The following is a 15,213-nucleotide window of genomic DNA, read 5'->3' as shown; positions in this document are numbered from 1 at the left end:
GTTGTGCATTGTCGCTCTCATAAACAACGAGACATAATATAAGCCCATAGACTTGTATACATTAGTTATTCTGTTCTTACATCAGAAAAGAGACATTTTAGTGTTTAGTGCAACATGGCGACCATAAGTAAAGTTATATCTTTTTGCAAAGGTATTATGCTCGATCCAACTGGCCAAATTGTATTGATCACAAAACGCTACGTTTCGACCGCAGATTTCAGTCCTTTTCAAGCGTATAGAAACAACTCATTAGTGGATCTATTCTGTAAAGGTCGAAGCACAGACTTTTGTACAACACAAGAGGTGCTTTGGCTTTAATTCTTAATAGTTTCATTGTCGTTATATTTTCCCACGCTCTGACGTATGAATAACAGCGTGATTACGAGGGAGGCAATGGACGCGTTCAGCAGACACAACTGTTGAGTTCGTCTTATCAACACTCTGCGTCGATTGGTTGGTTCTAAAAGTAAGAGCCAATCATGTTCGACCGCTACTGAGCGGCTTGGTTTGCTGAACGCGACCAATGTGGGGAGCAACATCCGCGCGGCGCGGCGCGCTCGGAATACCTACTGCCACCTCCTCGCTTATCATGCTTTGCTGATACATCAGGAGTAAATTTCCGTGGTTTCGCACCGCGAAATTTACTCCTGATGTATCAGCAAAGCATGATGAGCGAGGAGGTGGCAGTAGGTATCCCGAGCGCGCCGCGCCGCGCGGGTGTTGTCACCGCGGCGCGGCGCGCTCGGAATACCTACTGCCACCTCCTCGCTTATCATGCTTTGCTGATACATCAGGAGTAAATTTCCGTGGTTTCGCACCGCGAAATTTACTCCTGATGTATCAGCAAAGCATGATGAGCGAGGAGGTGGCAGTAGGTATTCCGAGCGCGCCGCGCCGCGCGGGTGTTGTCACCCCACATTGCCTCCTCGTAATCACGCTGTTATTGGTCAGAGCGTGGGAGCCTACTGCCCCTCCTATGCATACCTGCCAACGCTCTGATTGGCCGTAGGCTGGGCATCCTCGTCGCGTGCCCGGCGCGCCGTTCCAATGGCGATGGGTAATAGTGGGGGTAGACGTGCCGCTGCTCGAATACCTCTACTAAAACCTCCTCGCTCAACATGCTTCCCGCGTAACAGGAGCGATTTCTGAGGAATTACAGACCTCATATAACCTAGAATTCTTTTCATAATTTTTATGATCTTTCAAACGTCTTAACGAATGCATAATACATTCTTCGCTATTACTTATTAATAATTTAATATTAAATTAATATGTGTTTATTAAATTAGTAATGTAATTATATTAATTGCTTTTTCTTAAATGATATATGTATGAATAAACTGCGAATGCATCGCAGTGCTCGTGCTTGTCGCCGCGGAAAAGTAAATGCTCTAAAATGCGACAAACGACACGGATATATCTCGAGAAATACGTTTATTTTAACATTGTAACGTATTCTTTAATGCGAGGTATGCTCTCTCGAACAATATTAGACACTAAAAAGTTTTTAAATGCTGCTGCATAATGTTAGACAACGAGAAAAAGGTATAGCCGCGAATACCGACGGGCGGCGTTGGACGACAAATTCGGAGCTTCGAAATACGATAACTAAATGAATCGCGAAAAATACGTTTATTTTAATATGGTTATGTATTCTTTAATGCGAGGCATGCTCTCTCGAATGTGATTAGACGATAAATAATTATAAAATGCTGTTGCATAATGCTAGCCAACGAGAAAAAGGTATAATAGCTGCGAATGCCGACGGGCAACGTTGGACGACAAAGTCGGAGCTTTGAAATACGATAACTAAATGAATCGCAAAAAATATGTTTATTTTAATATGGTTATGTATTCTTTAATGCGAGGCATGCTCTTTCGAATGTGATTAGACGATAAATAATTATAAAATGCTGCTGCATAATGTTAGACAACAGAAAAAAGGTAGCGGCGAATGCCGACGGGCAACGTTGGACGACAAAGTCGGAGCTTCGAAATACGATACCTAAATGAATCGCGAGAAATACGTTTGTTTTAATATTGTTATGTATTCTTTAATGCGAGGCATGCTCTCTCGAATGTGATTAAACGATAAATAATTATAAAATGCTGCTGCATAATGTTAGACAACAGAAAAAAGGTAGCGGCGAATGCCGACGGGCAGCGTTGGACGCATGGTGGAACTCCACCATGCGTCTACGTGTATCGCCGTATCGCGCGGTGCCACGCCGTATCACACCAGTCAGTAAATGGAAAGTAACCTTAATAATGATAGCATTGTCCAGTAGATGGCACTGATAACAGTATGAATCATAAAAACATGTCCTAATACTCCTCCCCACTCCCCATGTGCTTCAACCCTTCGCAAGTAGTAGACCTTAACCCTAATGTTTACGCCTTTAATTTCTAGCAAGAGGCTTATCAAATTATAAGAATATAAATATTAATCAGAAGAAGAGATCCTGTGCTATAAACCTTAGGAGTAGGTTGAAGGCACCTGCCCCTCCTCACTCGAGGAGAATCTGCAAAAAAAAAAAGAGAAAAAGCCTTTAACTCCATCTCCATGCTGAGGGTGATGGGCGAGTTTGTTGTGAATGCAATTTGCTGTGAATGATGAGATGTCATCGCGGCGTGCCGCTTCGTTCACGTGCGATTGAGAAGCCTGTATTAATTTCCCGCGATCATGAGCGCGCAAAATCAGTTGCCAAATCTCGACAAGATTTTCCGGGATGACGACGAGTCTGACTTTGTACCCGCGGGAGGGTACGTATTTACTCGTTTATTATTAGACACGATTCCGCAAAATGCAAGTACACTACTTTTTTCCTGCCTTTTTCTCCATCAAAACTTATAAGCAAACGTTTATTTTTAAACGTTAAAATACAACGAAACTTGAACAAACTTATTGTTTTAATTATAGCTCTAATTAATTGATTAATTTGAATTATTAGATTTGCAATTATCGAGTCAGTTTGCTGTTGCTGAACTAGCTGCACTAGTTCGGAGTTTATCTTTTTCCTTCCAATGTGGAGTAAAAAAGATAAATTCTGAACTAGTACAGCCAGTTCAACAAAAGAAAACAAACCCATAGTATGAATAGTTCTTGTGTTATTTTATAAGAAAATAAATCCAAATTTATTTTTCTCTGTTCTGACAATTTTTGTGTTGTCTTGTATTTATTGGATTATATTATAATCCTTATATTTTCAGGTCTAATCTAGCTGCCATTTTTGGGCTACAATCAAAAGTCACGGATTCTCATTCCGCTAAAGTAGCAAGTAAGAAGAGCAACACTCGACATAACGTACAGCAAACTGTACCTCCTTCCAAGACAGAAGTATTGATAGCCAAAGCAATACATGCTTTTAAATTGTAATTACGTCAAATCGCTAAGATTACTGCTAAGATTACTTATTTTTAGTTAATATATGACAGGGATATATAATTATAACTTTAGGTTATTTCTTTTATAACAATTAGTAATTAGATATAATTGAATTTCAGGCAAAATGGCCAATACGCTTCTGTTGGGAAGCTTGGTATGGCATTGACAGGCAACGCAGTAACGAGAGTATATCAGATAATTTTATATAAGACTAAGCAAGAATACATATCCGTTGCTACAGTGACACGTGACTTTGCGTATACTATACAAGCAAATAATTACGCTAGTTATTATGATAATAACAAAGAGAATTGGTCAATTTTGTTCGAGAATAACGAGAGTTACCTGGAGTTTGCAATAGAAGTGGGACTGGCACGCTATTTTGCAACGCAAGAGAAAGGAGAGAATGTAATCTACCAAGATCTCATGCCGAGCGATAAAGATGTGATCGCGAAAGAAGGAGACAAAATATGCATCAAATATTTTGTGGGGACTGAGATTGTACAACCTTTTAAGACAAGCTTTGCAATGTCACAAGCAATGACTGTGGAAATATCGACGGACGAGAATTGGGAGAGAATTCTTTTGGGCAGTGGCAAGGGCCTGAAAAGAGTTTTATTCTTACCACCTAGCAAACAGGTAGTTCGCCAAATTTCTATGCAGTTGTCATACGGTAACAATTGTTTACATTAAGTAGTTTTACATAGATTAGTTTAGGTCCTGGATTTCCTAAAGAGAGAGATGTTATGCTGATAATAGAGATAACAGATATACGAGTACAGGAGGAAAATTCGCCGGCACCTAAAAGCTCAACGAGCGATAAAGCGGCTATAATATCGAGAATGGCTAAAATGGGTCAGTCCATCTTACCAAAAATGCCTTTGCCTTCCACTACTGATTCTGAAGATACCGAGGTACTCACATTTTCTATTGTTCCTGCTAATATTTATGAGATATCAAATAAAGCCTATGAAATTTATTGTCCTGATCTGAAAGAAGCAATATCTTTTTGCAGGATGATGTACCTCATAAATCTCCTCGTCACAAGAGGGTTAGTCACAATTTGCAAATTTCTCCATAAAGATGAAATCCTATACTTTTGCTAAAATATTGCGTATTCTATTAGATCGAACAATTGGAAGGAACTTCGCAGAAGAAAAATTTGCCCCACGAGTCATCGAATGAAAAAAAGGCCGCTCAGAAAACTGTAGAGCCTAAAACTGAAATGCCTTCTGTAGATTCTAGTACTTATAAGCCGTTAGTTGCTGCATCCCCATTAACGCCACAATGGACTCCATCGCCATATTTTGCTGTACGATTAATGCAGGCTAGATATCTAATAAATTTATCTACGTGATTGTAAAAGATGGTCAAAATTACAGGGACATTATGTAACGATGGACAATCAGATGTATCCTGTATCGCAGACTGTGAATCGTGCAATACCAGCTGCTCTGGATCCCGGAATGAATATGCTACTATCGGAAACGAGAATAGCGAACGCGGAAATACGAATGGGGATGTCCAAAATATCCGACAATATCCAGAAATTACTGGATAAGGTACGCACATCGGTAAGAGGGGTAAGAGGATGATAATGCGTTGATTATAAAATTGTTACGTATGTATGTAGTTCCATGCGTTCGAGCTTCAAAATGCGACAACTCCTACGAGCGATAAAGCAACTTTGGATGCCTCTTTGAAAATGTTCTTGGCTCTTAATGCAACTCAAGCAGGAACGAAAGACAACGAATTAGCAAAAAATACTGATAAAGATATATCGGATGAGAAAATTCGCGAGGCACAAAGCAGAATAAATTCTTTAGAAAATGATTTAAAAGTATCGAAAGGTAACAATCACCTGAGATAATACAGACAATATTTAAGTAATAACAGTGTTATATTAGAATATAATTTATGTGTATTAAATAATTTATTGAATTATCGAACTTTGTTATTACAGAGGAAAAAGAATCATTGTTACAAATTAATGAAAATCTGAACAAAAAGCTTCAAGAATTGGAAGCAAGACTAACTGATACAAATGATGAGTTGAAGAAAACCAAAGAAGCCTTAGAAATAGCTGAAAAGACGATTGTACAGTGTAAAGAAGAAAATGTTAGTTTAGAAGATAGACTTTCTAAGTGTCATAGAGAACACCAAGGCGATGCAATATTTTCTAGACAGAAAGACGTAATGATCATATTTTTTAATTGCTGATTTTATTCTTTGACAATTCAATATATTATGTTATTCGTTTATACTTTGTAGGTTGAGAAGAAGAATAAAGAAATTAAGCAAATAATGAACAAAACGTATCATACATTATCAGAAAAACTTGCGGATGAATCGCGTTCTGAACTATCCTTTGATTATGTAAAATCAACTATTGCAAACACAATAAAAGTAAGATATATGCAAAATAAATATAATACTTATTACGATATTATACGATATTAACGTTCTAATATAAAATTTTATGTTTAGCATATCACATTGCAAGTATTATATGAAGACCCTGATGAAGAGGATAGAGAATCTAAAGCCACTAAAGATGTGAACTCCACAGTTATTAAAACTGGTGACCATCAACAAATTAAGGAACCAACAATTGAACATATCGAGAAGCCAGTATTAAACCCAGATAGTGGTAATGATTTCTCGATAAAATGCACGGAATCCTCACCACGGTCTACTACTGTAATAACCTATACGTTTATATTTTTCTAAAAATATTCATATGCGTATTTCTGTGAAAATTAATTTCTGAAATCCCTTTTTTTCATCCTAGATCATGCCTATATTTGAAAACGAACCACCACCTGTTCCTGACGGCATTGATGACATTGATAGCGATGATTGATTGATTCTAACATTGGTCGATTTTTTAATTCATTATTAATTTTTAATTCATGCCGCAAAAAAAATATTTTATAGAATTTTTTCTATTTTTAGTATCTATTGCGTATATATATACTTTTACATATCCTAATTAATGTACTATTCCCAATAAACCAACAAATGATGAAACCTCTTGTACATTTTAAGACTTAATAAAGAAAATATTTTTATTATATAAATATATCTGTATCACATGTAGGGAAGGTTAAGGACAAAAGTAACAGATGCGAAAATACACATAAACAAATAATATCCGCGATTGTGGTTAAGTTTTTTATTCTTGTCGATGCGCTTCTACATTAATAGTGGTCGAGACTCAGTGTATAACAATTGTATGTGAAGGAATGTTGCAGCAAAAAAATTACGGTAAAAATAAGTTTGTAACAAATAATTTAATGTGTTATACACAATTATTCGGGTAAAATGATGGATAGACAAAAGTAACACGTTAAAGTGTTACCATTAATTAGAAATCTTAAAGGTATAGGATTTTAAAGAATTATTTAACAAAATAATCTTTTATTGTTCATACAAATTTGTAAAATTAAAATATACAATCACTAATTACAATTTAAGAATATTGATATTTGTTATTACTGTTTGCTAATATATGAAAGACTAATTTCTGCTTTAATCTGTTTTACCTGATCTACCAAATTCTTTATATTTTTCGCCCTGTAAAAAAGATGTATCATATTAAAAAGGCAACCAACATATGATAACAATATTATACTAACTTTATTTGCCAAGCATTGCTGTTTTTGTAAAATTAAAAATCACGAATTGCTGATTTACGATTACATACGTCTGACTAAGATTTTCCTTTGTCGCTTCCTCTTGGCTGCGTGTGAAAACAATTTCTTTCTTCTTCCCATTAGTTTCAATACCATTTGTATGGATAGTCTGTTGAGCGGATTTTTTCTTGAGCTGTTCAAGTCGGATCTGCATGTCGTATATCTTCACGTCCATTTTCTTCAATTCTTCCGCCTCTGCTCGCTCAATAGGCGTCATCGAAGGTTCTTTGTAATTTACCAATCTTAAAACTTCCTCTGCTCTGAAAGTATAGTGTAATTTGGATTTTACTTTTTCTCCCTCCACAACAATATTTAATACAAAATTGTGTATCTATCATTTACTTGACACAATTTGAATGACACGGATCTGTAAAGTTGCTCGAATATTGCTAAAATAATTAAATAATTATACTCACCTACGTGCCAATTCTTTCTGTTTATCATTAATATCTTCATATCGTTCAGCTAAACGTTCAGCGGTCTGTCGCAATTCTTTCTTCGTCTCTATTAAAGCGTCGAGTTCCTTTAATAAATGACTTTTCAAAGCCTTCAGAGCACGGACTTTCTTACTGATTTCTTCCCGAACTTTGTCGTGTCGGACGAAATGTTGAGTACGAAAGATGTTTGTGGCGTGATACAACAACTAAAATGCAAAAGAAACAGTTGTGTTTTTCGATCGTTCTTTGATTGTAATTCGACTATACATATAACTCCTTTTTTGTACATGAGACAAAAGTTCTTAAATATTTGTAATCATTTCTATGAGTGGAATAAACTTATCAATTTAATCGATTCATATAATGTTCTCTATTAGGCTTACCTCTAGGGATTCGCTTAAGGACATCGAGCGAGATCCTATTTTAGTTATCGGTTGTGATATTTCGCGTCTTAGTAATTTCTTGATGTATACGTCGAATGGTTCCTTATTCACCTTAAAAAAAAATCAACAATATACATATATATTTTTGCTATCAACATTCTCACTAAATAATTAATACTTTCAACACTCTTGCTTCATGCTGAAAGAATCGCATGGAAACTTGAGCAGCTCAAAAAAGTTTAAAAATACAAGAATGGAATTAAAATAAAATTATAATAAAAGAAAAAATTCAGAAATCTCAACATGAAAACATGGAAGAGGTGCGTGGCTCATTGTGAAAGTGATCGACTCTTATTGTTAATCGGCATGTTCCCGGTTCGAATTTCACATTCCACATATACTTAGATTTTAACAAAAGTTTACCAGAAAAGACAAAAGAAAACAACTCTAATTATTACTTCTCTGGATGTCGCTGTAGAGAGAAACTTAAAAAAATAAAACGGCTTTCTTTAAAATGTGATCACCAACGTCAGGGTGACCTGATATGATATACTGAAGAGGAAGAAAAGAAACATCATGACCGTGTTAGAATGAGACAGATAACAAGGACGGATAAGAACATCTTTTTTTGGAATGTTAGGTCTCTGTTAGTAGGGAACAGTTAAATCAAATGATACTAATGTAGTATAATAATACTTCAAATTTGAAGTGACGCGTGGTTTTGCGTCAGAATAATACGAATACATTCGTATTCAGCAAATCCTAGGTTCGATCCCGACCGTTATCCCATGTATGTTTCGGTTTAATAAGAAATTAATTTGGAGATTTTTGAGAGAGAATAGCAGAGAATTTTGGGAACTTAAATTTCATTTCATTCATTCAATATTCCTTTAATTACCTTCTTTGTAGTGTCAATAACAGGTTCTAATTGTTCGATCCTTGGAAGATAATAAAGATCTATAACCGAGAGGTCGATGACAACGCCTGTGTGCAGTAATGCGACTAAAATACAAGGTTCTTGAAGAAGGCCAAAACCGAATATCGGCGTAGGTTCATCTACGTTCGTATGCTTGGTTCTCGTAGAGAATAAATATTGTAAAATTGATTGGTTTAACAAAGATGGTAGATAATTTCCGCTGTTATCTGTGAAAAGAAATAAAATATTTGTTAGATCGACAGAAGTATTATTCGCGAAGATATTTTAATATCCAATAAAAATGTAGAAAGAAAATCAATCTTTTTAATATTTTTATCTCATTCTTTGATTTTAATTTTAATTTTAATTCCAATTTTTAATAAGAAACTGTTAGTTATTATACATAAAAAAAAAAAATTTATTCAAATTTATACATGTAAGAATGTTTTTACAACAAAGCAAAATGGCAGATACTAATTTTTCTTGTACGCTCTTTTTTTTAATAACATGAATGTACTTGCCATGTATAAACTCATCCAGTTGAGAAACCATCGGTAGACTCACCATGTGAATCCCAGCATTGTGAGAGCAAAAATATCTAATACAAGTAAGGATTGATAAATCAATTTTATTCAATCGTAATCGAATGCAATGCGGATTGCTTTGGAAATATCGCTGTTTTCTTTATGAAAAGAAAGAAATTGACTTTTGATTGAAGCTCAATCGAGCTTTGATCAATCGCCGGTGACTTGCGGCGAAAGAAGTTGCGATAGTTCTGAAACATCCCCATACTGCGCGCTTTCTTCGATTAGTACCTCGATTTGTTACCCTTGTCGCAGTGAAGGTGGATGGGACAATTATATTTCTTATCGTCATCCGTAAAGAGAAGACCCAGTTCCAGTTCGACGCACTCGTAGACATAAAGCGCATCGTCTGGCGTATGAAGACTATAGCTCGAACCATATTGCGACCAAGTCTGGCGGAGAGAGAAGGAGAGATAATGTATCGTTCTTTTTTTTCTTAAGTAACTATTCTTGTAAATTTGTTCTTCCCGTCTTCGACTAACGATACGGAAAGAATAACGATAAAATTCCGCGTGTGACATCACGACACATGGAATATAAAATATAGAATTTTGTAATATTCATTATACATCATACCTTTCTGTCGTCATCGTCGTAGTCCGATATTTCGCGCAGCAGTATCGCGTGATAAATCTTTCCGGTGCACATGGCGATGACCACTATCGGCGGGGTAGTTTGCAGGCACATGATAGAGCACGAATCTATCCCGTAATTATCGTCGGTCGACGGATACATGGACAGCGAGCCCAATACCACTGGATTCTCATAGCTGACAACAGTTAAAGCCACAATCAAATAGGAAAATAGACGTTATTGCTGGCACAAGTGCAAGCAATTCTGAGATCGTTAATAGTGTAAAGCGAGATCGTGTACTTAATTTCTCTTGGTTTATAAAAGAAACATTTTGTTCGTACTTCTCCAATAAAACGTTCCCACGAACGATTAGTACTTCGCCATTTCCACGGAGCACCAAGATCGGCCACTCGATCTGATTCCAGTTCATCACTTCCTTTATCTGAAAATTATTAAAAACGTTTCATACTATAAGTCTTGATATTAATACTATTTCGTAATAACAAATTAAGAGCAGATGAGAATATAATAACAAATTAAGAAATGTCAAATTATCATAAAAAAATTCTGAATAAATGAACAAAACAAGAATTTTAGAAATATTGAATGCTTTGAGTTCGCAACTAATTAAACAACGATTATTGAAACGTAAAATATAAGAAACTAATTTTTGTTTAGAATTTTTATAACACCGTAATGTGCGTAGCAGGTACGACGCGTTATTTATCTTGCAATTAATAAAAAAAAAAATTAAAAGACAAATATTGATTAAAGTATGTTATGTATGATTAAAACACACCGATCGGGAAATCAATGACAATAAACGGAATCGAAATGTATGATTAAAACACATATTTCAGAAAAAAAATATGTTGCTCAAAATTCGAAATAGCGAAGTGCCGGCTTGTACCTCGTCGTTTGCGAACAATTCCGGTTTCCTCAGGGTAGGAGTGGCGAAATCGAAGTCCACCGCGGTCTCGCCGAGGGACGTAAAGTCCGGGATCTTCGAGGGTGAGCTCGATGGCGCGCGGCCGACCTTCCAGCATTTTATGAGTCTTGGTGCACCGCCCAGTTCACACTCGTATAAACTGCGGGCAAAGTTAAGTGCAGCTTAAGGTCAGTCCGACGACATTTTTAAAGACGCTTCGGCGTGCCGCGTAAAACCCTCTAAAGTTTAGTTTTGCATAAACGTTCCCGTACTTTTTAAGCTCCCGTCTAAGGAAAACCTAAAGAACGCGAGTTCGAGTTACACCACGCTGTTTCTCAGGAGTTTTGCAGTTTTCTGTAATTATCATAGCAACGATCGAGGGGATGCTTTTCTTGCGGCTGAAAGATGAGATATTTTGTCTTGAAGTGTTATACACGGACACAATAGACACAATAGACGGACACATTTGATCAATCGAGGATTTCGGCCATTCGTACTAATAAATAATAATTATGCAAGTTGATTCATTTTAGATTCAAGTTCAATAATTATACTCAAACAACGTACTTCTTCTTAATTATCGAAAGAATTAATTATGCAAATTGAAATAAAAACGTTTCAGTTAAATAATACTCGCACACTTTTTTTTAATTACCGAAAAGAGTTTTCAGATGTCAAAACCAATAGATGAGAGTCGTTAGTAGAACCCGGATGCCATCGCGCTTGTTGAATCTCCGTGGTTGCTTCGAAGTCGCCGAAATTATGATTCCTGTAATCAAAAAATGCAGGTACTGAAACGTAATATTGACCCTAATTGAGTTTAACATAATATTGAGTTCGTGCGCGAGACATAAAATCCACTTCAATTATCCTGCTAAATTTACAAATTATATATTAAGCTATGACTTTGCTATAACGCAGGAGTGACAATTAAAGTTTAAAGAATAAGTATGTGTATGATATCTCGAATATACATGTGTCGACTATACTTACGCAAAATTTGATCATTATTTGCAAGTAATTTAATAATGATCACTCAGGGAATAGAAAAGTTAAAAGTTATATTTGTATACTGTATATAATGTGCAGTAATTGTTAATTTCCTAGAATTAATTTTAAAAAATTATTAAAAAATAGATTCCAATCCGTTATGTCTGATTGAAACAATAGAAACATGGACGGAGTTCCACGAATGTGAGATATCGATCCAAGCTGGACTCGCGCCTAAGCAAGGAGAGGCGCGTTCGGCCGCGCGGATGAGCATTAATGGCTTTATAATCTAATGAATTTTTAGGTTGAACGTCGGGAAGGACGAGCGGAAAATCCAGATAGGTTTTTCCCCGGGATTTATTGCCGAGAAAGAAAAGATGGGAGAAACGGGAGAAGAGGAGAGGAGAGCGCCCGTCGCTTATCTCCCGTTCGTCGGCGCCTTCCGACCGATGCGATGACCAATAAACCAAGAGTCAAGCTTACAGATTTATCCGCGTGAAGATAACAATGATTATTTGACTCCGAGGAAATATATTCGAATCTCGGACAGATTCCATTCTCTTCGTGTTCATATCTCAGCTTTCCGCTTCATTCTTAAAGAATCTTTCCAGAGGAACAATTTTTACAGATTGCGTTCCTGTATATACATTTTTCGCGAAAGCTTTCTTTTTATGAAAGATGGTAAAATGTTGATATTTAAATTTATTTTCTCAAAATGCTGTTTTATTATTTTTACGCAGTCGGGATGATTTTCTGAATTGAGTAGCCGTCCTGTAGCCTTTCTCCGGAAGACAACTACGCTTTGTTTAGTTATAATCCCGATGCGCAGAGTTCATAATTGTTTGCGCTCTACGTGAACGTTATTATTTAATTCGCCCATTTACGGAAAAAAGTTACGAAAATTCGTCTCGGAATCTTAAATGAGAACGACGGCCGCGGCAGAAGCGGCAGTGACTTAAACGCAATAACGAGTAATACGCAGGGAAGTTCCTGGAATAAAATGATACGACACCGTGTAAGATCTACTTTGAAGTCAGGTCCGTGCCGTTCTTTGTACAAATTGCGAGAAAAGCGCAGCGCAAAAAGCCCGTCCACCGCCACCGGGGTTAATACGTTTACGTAGGAAAATTATTTTTAATTTTTCTAGACGTGCCTCGGACGAGAAAAAGAGAGAGAGAGAGATGGACAGAGGTGAGGTCGGGACATGAGGGTGTGGCAGAATGCGCGGCACCGCCGTGTAAGAATTTCTTAATTAGATTCGAGCAGCTGCGTGGCCTTTCATTCTTTTGTTTTCGACGAGAAATTTCCGGTAAATCACGATGGCGATGCCTGGATCCGGCCGCACGCTTGTGACAAAGAATTCGCGCTTTATTAAATGTTTTAATCGATCCCAGATTTAAGCTTCGTATATTGCTTCGATATCCCTTTTTCGTCTTCAACAGCAGTCACATACCATTGTTTAAAAATAAATTGATTTATCGACTTATTTAATAACTTTTTTTTTAAAGTAACGAATACCAAAGGAATCAAACCAAACAAAAGTCTAAAAATTGATATATCTCTTCTACACCTTAATGAAATACTTCAAAAACGGTATCAGTCTTTAGAAACCAGATATGTTTTCTGTTGTCTTTCCTAATTTTCAACTTGAGATTTTTAAACAGATGTCAAAGTGATATTCTAAAGAAAGGCACAGAAGGGAAAGAAACCGAATAAAGTATTAGCTTGATTTTATACATTTTTACTCGTTACACTTTTCTTTTAAAAAAATACACAATATCAGAGATCTTAGATAGCAATATGCCTATTTTATTTAATATAAATGATCAGAAAATGGATATTTATGATACGCTCTCTTCAAATCTTTTTTCGGTGCCAGCGTCAACGAATATCGAATACACAATGGGGGGCTGCGAGCGCCCTTAAATGCGTTGGTCCTGTTGCCATTCATTTTATTTAGGAATATTCAACGCCATCGAACGGAGCATCTCCGCGGGCAACCATCGCAGTAATCAAGACAGCTTAATACCTATCAGAATACGCGGACGGGCGCGCCTGGCCACGCGCGCGAAGGGGTAGGCATAAATTCTGATAATTCCGAAATTGTGACAGAACGAAGAAAAATTCTCGGGAGAGGTCGCGGTGAAAAGTGCGAATAAATCGTTGCGTATGCCTTTGTCAACGAAACGGTGGCGAGTCGGGCGGACACAGGAGGGTCGGAGTCACGAGGGTGAGAGTCACCACCACCAACCACCACCACCACCACCACCATCGCTGCCATGTCTGGCCCCTTTTTTTCACCCTGTCCCTGTCCTCTTCGCTCCTCTATCTCCTCTACGTTCCTGCCTCTATCTCTCACCCGTTCCCACTCTCCCGTTCTCTTTACCGGGGTGCGTGCGTACATTTTTATCAATTATTAAGAACTCCTGGCGCTTGTGCTGGTGGCCGTGTCGCCGTTCTGCGCGGGACGTATGTACTAACGGGGTGTATATCCCGGAGAACGTTGTGTGCCGGTGATACCCGATGCCCACTGTCTTTTTCTCTCCGGGCACCGGGGCCCTTTTGCTCGCTTTTTCTGGCATGCCGCGGACATTAATAACGGCCACGGGCTAACCACCGCCGTCAACCCCCTCGCCAACGTTACCGTGTCCAGCCGCGGAAAGTGCGAGAGTAATAATAAAATATACGAAATGTAGGCGAGAGAGCATCGCTGCGCGGAGCGCGAGCGGGGGGTGGCTCGGCCGCGCCGAGGCCGACAAAACAAACGTCGCGACGTTACGGTGTACCTTTCATTGTCCGCGAAGGTACGCGGATCTCCTCGCGTTATAATAATTTAGAGCGACGCTGCGAGCTCGCGTCGACTCTGCCGGGCCCTGATTTTAGCTTAATAGAACGCCGCGCCGGCCGATTCGGCCGGCTTGTCCCGCGCGCCACGTTTGTTCCTCGCGAGATTGTCATTATTTTCACGGACCGGAATTTCAACTCGCTTGACGGCGCAAAATTATGACGATTTGTATCGAGGATTTATATACTTGAGGTATAGAGACAATTTAGCAATTCGAAATTGTGTGATATATTATCGACTCAAATAACTTTCGACATAGTTGTTTGCCGCTTAACTTTACGAATATGACGTATGTTCATTGCGCACTAACATTTAAATACTTCCACCCAACTCAAATAAGTCTATTCCCATTTTGTTTAATTAATTAAAAAAAAAGATGAAAAAAGAAGAGAACCGAGATTGCTTCAGATGTCGCAGAATTTGCAATTAAATGAATCTTGTTCGTGTCGTTTGAAGACACGCCTCACAGCGGGGCAA

General features: G+C 37.7%; 2 protein-coding genes across 3 annotated transcripts in view; one reads left to right on the top strand and one right to left on the bottom strand.

Annotated features, from left to right (window-relative positions):
- Positions 1-2,337: 2,337 nt before the first annotated feature.
- LOC139812232 (FK506-binding protein 15) lies at positions 2,338-6,415 on the top strand. 2 transcript variants are annotated; one of them, XM_071776916.1, is made up of 12 exons: positions 2,338-2,763; positions 3,211-3,372; positions 3,505-4,024; positions 4,093-4,299; positions 4,401-4,436; positions 4,512-4,697; positions 4,768-4,947; positions 5,019-5,235; positions 5,349-5,503; positions 5,657-5,791; positions 5,873-6,085; positions 6,177-6,415. In XM_071776916.1, the coding sequence occupies exons 1-12, from the start codon at positions 2,684-2,686 to the stop codon at positions 6,246-6,248; spliced, it is 2,163 nt and encodes a 720-aa protein (XP_071633017.1). In that variant the 5' UTR covers positions 2,338-2,683; the 3' UTR covers positions 6,249-6,415. The 2 variants fall into 2 exon arrangements, with proteins under 2 accessions (XP_071633017.1, XP_071633016.1); XM_071776915.1 differs by having other exon boundaries at positions 5,349-5,578.
- Positions 6,416-6,785: 370 nt separating this feature from the next.
- The window catches only part of Mbo (nuclear pore complex protein Nup88), a 64,659-nt gene continuing 56,231 nt past the window's right edge, over positions 6,786-15,213 (bottom strand). Inside the window, exons 3-13 of the mRNA XM_071776917.1 lie at positions 11,557-11,670; positions 10,884-11,061; positions 10,315-10,415; positions 9,977-10,169; positions 9,632-9,792; positions 9,338-9,414; positions 8,799-9,043; positions 7,901-8,011; positions 7,497-7,723; positions 7,092-7,340; positions 6,786-6,961 (exon numbers count right to left, since the gene is read on the bottom strand). Of these exons, the coding sequence (XP_071633018.1) occupies positions 6,880-6,961; positions 7,092-7,340; positions 7,497-7,723; positions 7,901-8,011; positions 8,799-9,043; positions 9,338-9,414; positions 9,632-9,792; positions 9,977-10,169; positions 10,315-10,415; positions 10,884-11,061; positions 11,557-11,670 (1,738 nt within the window). The 3' untranslated portion in view covers positions 6,786-6,879. The remainder of the gene's footprint in view (positions 6,962-7,091; positions 7,341-7,496; positions 7,724-7,900; positions 8,012-8,798; positions 9,044-9,337; positions 9,415-9,631; positions 9,793-9,976; positions 10,170-10,314; positions 10,416-10,883; positions 11,062-11,556; positions 11,671-15,213) is intronic.

This window comes from Temnothorax longispinosus, chromosome 4 (assembly GCF_030848805.1).
Source record: "Temnothorax longispinosus isolate EJ_2023e chromosome 4, Tlon_JGU_v1, whole genome shotgun sequence".
In the NCBI taxonomy this organism is placed as follows: Eukaryota; Metazoa; Arthropoda; class Insecta; order Hymenoptera; family Formicidae; genus Temnothorax; species Temnothorax longispinosus.
This window is presented reverse-complemented; position numbering and strand designations above follow the sequence as displayed.